Source organism: Mandrillus leucophaeus, unplaced genomic scaffold (genome assembly GCF_000951045.1).
Source record: "Mandrillus leucophaeus isolate KB7577 unplaced genomic scaffold, Mleu.le_1.0 Scaffold52, whole genome shotgun sequence".
In the NCBI taxonomy this organism is placed as follows: domain Eukaryota; kingdom Metazoa; phylum Chordata; class Mammalia; order Primates; family Cercopithecidae; genus Mandrillus; species Mandrillus leucophaeus.
In genome coordinates, this window is record NW_012105586.1 from 3,369,985 (window position 1) to 3,376,258 (window position 6,274).

At 47.9% G+C, this 6,274-nt stretch overlaps 1 protein-coding gene and 1 long non-coding RNA gene across 3 annotated transcripts in view; one reads left to right on the forward strand and one right to left on the reverse strand.

Moving 5' to 3' along the window:
- Positions 1 to 1,870: 1,870 nt before the first annotated feature.
- LOC105551390 lies at positions 1,871 to 4,489 on the reverse strand. The gene is made up of 2 exons (XR_001007861.1): positions 4,350 to 4,489; positions 1,871 to 2,175 (listed from the first exon to the last, which is right to left on the reverse strand). It is a non-coding gene; the product is annotated as an uncharacterized LOC105551390 (long non-coding RNA).
- Positions 4,260 to 6,274, forward strand: part of EXOSC10 (exosome component 10) — a 29,930-nt gene continuing 27,915 nt past the window's right edge. For both annotated transcript variants that reach the window (XM_011996604.1, XM_011996605.1), the window contains exons 1-2: positions 4,260 to 4,443; positions 5,986 to 6,122. In XM_011996604.1, the coding sequence (XP_011851994.1) occupies positions 4,261 to 4,443; positions 5,986 to 6,122 (320 nt within the window). In that variant the 5' untranslated portion in view covers position 4,260. The remainder of the gene's footprint in view (positions 4,444 to 5,985; positions 6,123 to 6,274) is intronic.

The window sequence follows — 6,274 nt, forward strand, 5'->3', positions numbered from 1 at the left end:
AAAAAAAAAAAGGTGAATTTAAATCTCAATAGTGACACTAGTAACAGTTTTAACACTCACAGCTAGAAAGTCATATACCTACTTGGATTTTCTGTTACAGTCCTAAACCATGTATCACTTATTTGCTCCAGAAAATATGGTCACCATAACTTTCTTGGTTCCAGATGAAATAACTCTCAGTGACTACAGTGATGTTACCATTCATGAACAATAAAGGTGTGAGAATGAATGGACACAGGAAAATGGTGGCCATTACTGATAAAGATACATTCTTTAGGATATGAGAGTCTGGATTAAGGTGTTTGGTGAATCCAATAGGTTTTAAGTTACATCTAAGCAAAGCCTTCTGGGTTTTTTGAGAAGAATTATCAAAGGCAGGGAAGGAGCTAGTGGAGGCCTTTAAATACAGTTTAGTCCAGCCAGGCACGGTGGCTCATGCCTGTAACCCCAACACTTTGAGAAGGTAAAGTGAGAGGATTGCTTGAATCTAGGAGTTTGAGACCAGCTTGGGAAACATAGTGAGACCCTGCCTCTACAAAAAATTAAAAAATTAGTTGGGCATGGTGGCATGGGCCCAGTCTACCCTGGATGCTGAGGCCGGAGGACTGCTTGAGCCCAGGAGTTCAAGCTTATAGTAAGCTATGATTGTGCCACTGCACTCCAGCCTGGATGACAGAGACCCTGGCTCTAAAAATAAATACATAAGGATGAAGATCTTTATGATGATCCACTTAATAGTAAATATATTTTCTCATAATTTTCCTAATTTATTGTAAGAATACAGTATATAATATATATACACAATATTTCTCAATTGACCATTTGTTAACCGGTAAGGCCTCTGGTCAACAGGAGGCTATTAAGTTTTGGGGGAGTTAAAAGCTATATGTGGATTTTCAACTGCTCAAAGGAATGGGAGCCCCTAATTACCAGATGTTGTTCACAGGTTAACTGTTTTTTTGGGTTTTTTTTGGAGACAAGGTCTGGCAGTACAGGCTGGGGGGCAGTGGTGCAATCTCAACATACTGCAATCTCCACCTCCCAGGCTCGAATTATCCTCCCACCTCAGCCTCCTGAGTAGCTGGGACTACAGGTGCATGCCACTACACCTGGCTAATTTTTGTATTTTTTGTACAGACTGGTTCTCGCCATGTTGTCCAGGCTGATCTCAAACTGGTGAGCTCAGGAGATCCTCCCGCCTCAGCCTCCCAAAGTGCTAAGATTACAGGCGTGAGCCACTGCGCCCGGCCAGCTGTATTTTTTAAGAATCAAGGCTGAGGCCGGGCATGGTGGCTTATACCTAAAATACCAGCACTTTGGGAGGCTGTGACGGGCAGATCACGAGGTCAGGAGTTCGAAACTAGCCTTGCCCACATGGTGAAACCTGTCTCTTACTTAATAATACAAAATTAGCTGGGCATGGTGGTCCGTGCCTATAATCCCAGCTACTCAGGAGGCTGAGGCAGGAGAATCACTTGAACCCAGGAGGCGGAGGTTGCAATTGCGCCATTGCACTCCAGCCTGGACAATAGAGTGAGAATTCATCTCAAAAGAAAAAAAAAAAAAAAGGCTGTAGTGTTAACTTACTGAGTTTCAAATATCAACTCCATTTCATACTACCTTTGTGACCTTGGATAATTTACTTAGATTCTCTCTGCTTGTCTCCTCTGAAAGTGTGGGTAAGCCCTACCTTGTGAGGCTGTCTGAAAGACAAGATAATCCATGGGGGAGCATTTGCACAGCCTGACACGTGGTATTAGGTTGAACCAGATGAAACAGGTGCTCGAAAATACTAAATGAACTAGGCCTTTGTCCTGCCAGGGCACCTGTGTACCTGAAGCACACACATGGAAAAAGTGAAAAGCAAGTATTCTCTTAATTGGATATGCTGAACATTTATTGAACACTTAATGGGTGGAATGAATTGTATTAAGGGCATCCCATCTCTGATTTTAGGAGAGTGAATCTATCTCCTGAGCTGCCTGATAATTTGGTGCCTCCCTCACAAGAGCTTTTCCAGGAGTTCACTTCACAAATGTGTATTGAGTTCCCACTCTGTGTTAACCAGAATGGTTCCAGCAGTGTCCGCAGGAAAGAACGTCTTTTTGGAGGAGTTCAGAGGGCACTGGAGGGAGGAAGCACAGTGGGAGCTAGACGTTTTCTTCAGGAGCTTACCTGTAAAGGGTGAGAGAGAGGTGATGGCGGTTGGAAGGAGATGTGGGAGCCCGTGTTTTTTCCTTTTCTCTTTTAGTTGGGAGAGATGTCAGTATACTTGTAGGCTGTTAGGAATGAACCAATAGAGAGGGAAAGATAGATGGAGGGGCAGGCGAGGTGTAATTAATAGGCGGAGCCAAGACCAAGTGGGTGAGGGGAACACAGAACCAGCCAGAGCTTCGGAGGAGGTGACTTGAAATATGAGGCTGGGCCGGGCACGGTGATTCCCGCCTGTAATCCCAGTGCGGTGGGAGGACAGCTTCAGCCAAGGAGTTCGAGACCAGGTTGGTAAGATGCAGTCTAAGAAAAATAATTAGGGGCCGGGCGCAGTGGCTCAAGCCTGTAATCCTAGCACTTTGGGAGGCCGAGACGGGCGGATCACGAGGTCAGGAGATTGAGACCATCCTGGCTAACACGGTGAAACCCCGTCTCTACTAAAAAATACAAAAAACTAGCCGGGCGAAGTGGCGGGCGCCTGTGGTCCCAGCTACTCGGGAGGCTGAGGCAGGAGAATGGCGTAAACCCGGGAGGCGGAGCTTGCAGTGAGCTGAGATGCGGCCACTGCACTCCAGCCTGGGCGACAGAGCCAGACTCAGTCTCAAAAAAAAAAAAAAAAAGAAAAAAGAAAAACAATTAGGCCAGGCGCTGGTGGCTCACACCGGTAATCCCAGCACTTTGGGAGTCCGAAGCGGGAGGATCACAAGGTCAGGATTTCGAGACCAGCCTGGCCAACATGGTGAAACCCCATCTCTACTAAAAATACAAAACTTAGCTGGTTGTGGTGGTGGGCTCCTGTAGTCCCAGCTACTCGGGAGGCTGAGGCAGGAGAATGGCGTAAACCCGGGAGGCGGAGCTTGCAGTGAGCTGAGATGCGGCCACTGCACTCCAGCCTGGGCGACAGAGCCAGACTCAGTCTCAAAAAAAAAAAAAAAAAAAACCGGCCAGGTGCGGTGGGTCACGCCTGTAATCCCAGCACTCTGGGAGGCCGAGGTGGGAGGATCACAAGGTCAGGAGTTCGAGACCAGCCTGGTGAATATGCTGAAACCCCGTTTCTACTAAAAATACAAAAAAAATTAGCCGAGCGTGATGGCGCATGCCTGTAATCCCAGCTACTCAGGAGGCTGAAGCAAGAGAATTCCTTAAACCCAGGAGGCGGGCGGGAGGTTGCAGTGAGCGGAGATTGTGCCACCGCACTCCAGCCTAGGCAACAGAGCGAGACTCCGTCTCAAAAAAAAATAAAAATAAAACTAGGCTGCACGCTGATGGCTCATACCTGTAATCCCAGCACTTTGGAAGACCAACAGAGTGAGAATTTGTCTCAAAAACATAATTTTGTTTGTTTGTGATACAGTCTCACTCTGTTGCCCAGGCTGGAATGCAGTGGTTTGATCTCGGCTCACTGTAACCGCCGAGTAGCTGGGATTACAGGCCTACGCCACCACGCCCGGCTAATTTTTGTACTGTTAGTAGAGACGGGGTTTCACCATGTTGGCCAGGCTGGTCTCGAACCCCTGACCTCAGGTGATCCACCCGCCTCAACCTCCCAAAGTGCTGGGATTACAGGCGTGAGTCACCGCGCCCAGCCTCAAAAACATAACTTTAAAAAGAAATTTTTGAGACACGGTTTTACCCTGTCACCCCAGCTGGAGTGCAGTGGAACCTCCACCTCCTCGGCTTGAGCAACCATCCCACCTCAGCCTCCCGAGCAGCTGGGACTACAGATGCGAGCCACCACGCCCGGTAATCCCGGTTTTTAAATAAACACGAGGGTAAGCGGGGCTCGCGGCCCTCGCCTGGGGTCCCAGCTACTTCGCAGGCTAAGGTGGGAGGATCTCTTGAGTCCAAGAGTTCGAAACCAGGTTCAACAAACATAGCGAGACCTCGTGTCAAAAATATATGTGATAATCAGGTCCTCCAGGCCGCACCCTAGATCACAGGGTTGTTGGGATAATACAACATGAGGTAAAAGAACGTGAAATTCATGCTACAGCGCTCAGAAGTGCCACCCCAGTACCAGGCGCCCCGCCCGCCGCTTCGACCTGGCGCATGCTTGCTGCGCACACGTCGCGTCGCGTCGACCGAGACGCTCTCGCGAGACAAGCTGTGCTGGCCGAAAAAATGGCGCCGCCCAGTACCCGCGAGCCCAGGGTCCAGTCGGCTACCAGCGCTACCAAACCCGACGGGGAGATGGTACTGCCAGGCTTCCCGGACGCCGACAGCTTTGTGAAGGTGAGTTCGCGGGGCCTCGGGGGTACCAGGAGTCGCCCGCGGCCGCCAGAAGCCGACCCGGGCCCTCTGGGCAGCCAATGCCGGCCCGCCGCAGTAGATCCTGAGCGAGGGTCGCGGGGCCCCTGTCCGCACTGGGCGCAGACTCCTGCATCCTCCGGGGATGGGGCCTCAGAAACGGACACTGAGGGGCGTCCCGCTTGCCAGCTTAAGTCCATGTAGGCCCAAATGTGGAAACCCATCTTGCATCCTGGGAAAGGCTTCCTTGCCACCCAGACGTCCCTAGCCCTTGCGACGTCGCCCCCGCCACGCCCTAGCCACCCGACCAGTTCTCCTCAGGGGCTCGGCTGCTTCGCGCTCCGCACACTTGCCTGGAGTTGTCCCCTCCCGCGACCAGGATGGCCTTTTTTCTCTTCCTCTGTTCTTAAGTCCAGTCCTACATAATTTTTAACCCTGAGTTAAATGTCACCTGTTAAAGCCCCATTGCACTTCTATCAGTAACTCCTGGAAGACACACAGAGCGTTCACTTAAGATCTTTGTATAACTTAGCTTAAATGTGAACAAACGTACAACTAGGCTTAAACTGTGCATAGCTCTTACAAAGCCATGAAACTAAAATAATTTGTAAATTAGCCCTATAAATTTACAGAAATTCCACTCACGTTGTATCTATCTAATTTGCCATTAGCTAATGCTGTTGATTCATTAACATGGCTCTCATTAATTCCTGGACCACTAACTGTGGTCTTGGTTGTGTGGCAGTCATGCTTATAAGCTACCATGTGCCCCTCCATGACTTAATTTCCCACCTTCTTTCTCTGCTTTTTTCTTGGGAAATGTTTATTTGGCCTTCACATGATCAACCATCATTTATGTCACTTCACAGTTTTGTTTCGTTACCTCACAACAGCTAAAATAGAGAACCACTTGACACTAACTGAACAATAAACACAAATCCAGTTTTAGATAGTAGCTGTTATAACTTTGTCGTCCAAGGATCTAGGATAAGGTTGTATTGTTTTTAGATGCTCATCCAGATGAAAACACAAAAACGCATTCTTGTAGAAAGCTCTTGAATCTGAACTTGAGTCATAATAATAACACTTATATGCCAAGAACTGTCCTAAGTGCTTTTATTAGCTTATTCATTCTGTCCTCACAAAAACTCTGTGGTGTAGGCCCTTTTTATTTTTCCTGTTTTTCAGAGGAGAACACTAAAGTCCAAATAAAAGAAATCACTTGCCCAGGATCTCAGTTAATGCGTAGCAGAGTCAAGATTCAACCCCAGGTTTTTGTGAATATTAGATTATATATGTATGTGTTTGTTTTGTCTCTCAACTCTCCCAAGAATGTAAGCTCCAAACTTGGTTTCCCGTTCACGCTTGTATTCTTAGGGCCTAGATTAGATTGGGGTTTGGCACTAAATGAGTACTTTTTTGATGGATGAAGAGTAGATACCTTGTATACAGTAGATCATAAAAATGATATATCGAATGAATGGGGATCCATGTGTAAAACATGCCATCTTTTCTTGTTTTGGACAGTTTGCTCTTGGATCCGTGGTGGCAGTCACCAAGGCATCTGGGGGCCTACCACAGTTTGGCGATGAGTATGATTTTTACCGAAGTTTTCCTGGCTTCCAAGCATTTTGTGAAACACAGGGAGACAGGTTGCTTCAGTGGTAAGTACTATATTTTGTTTTCTTATGTTAATGAAAAGAAATGAAAACAGCCGGGCGCGGTGGCTCACGCCTGTAATCCCAGCACTTTGGGAGGCCGAGACGGGCGGATCACAAGGTCAGGAGATCGAGACCATTCTGGCTAACACGGTGAA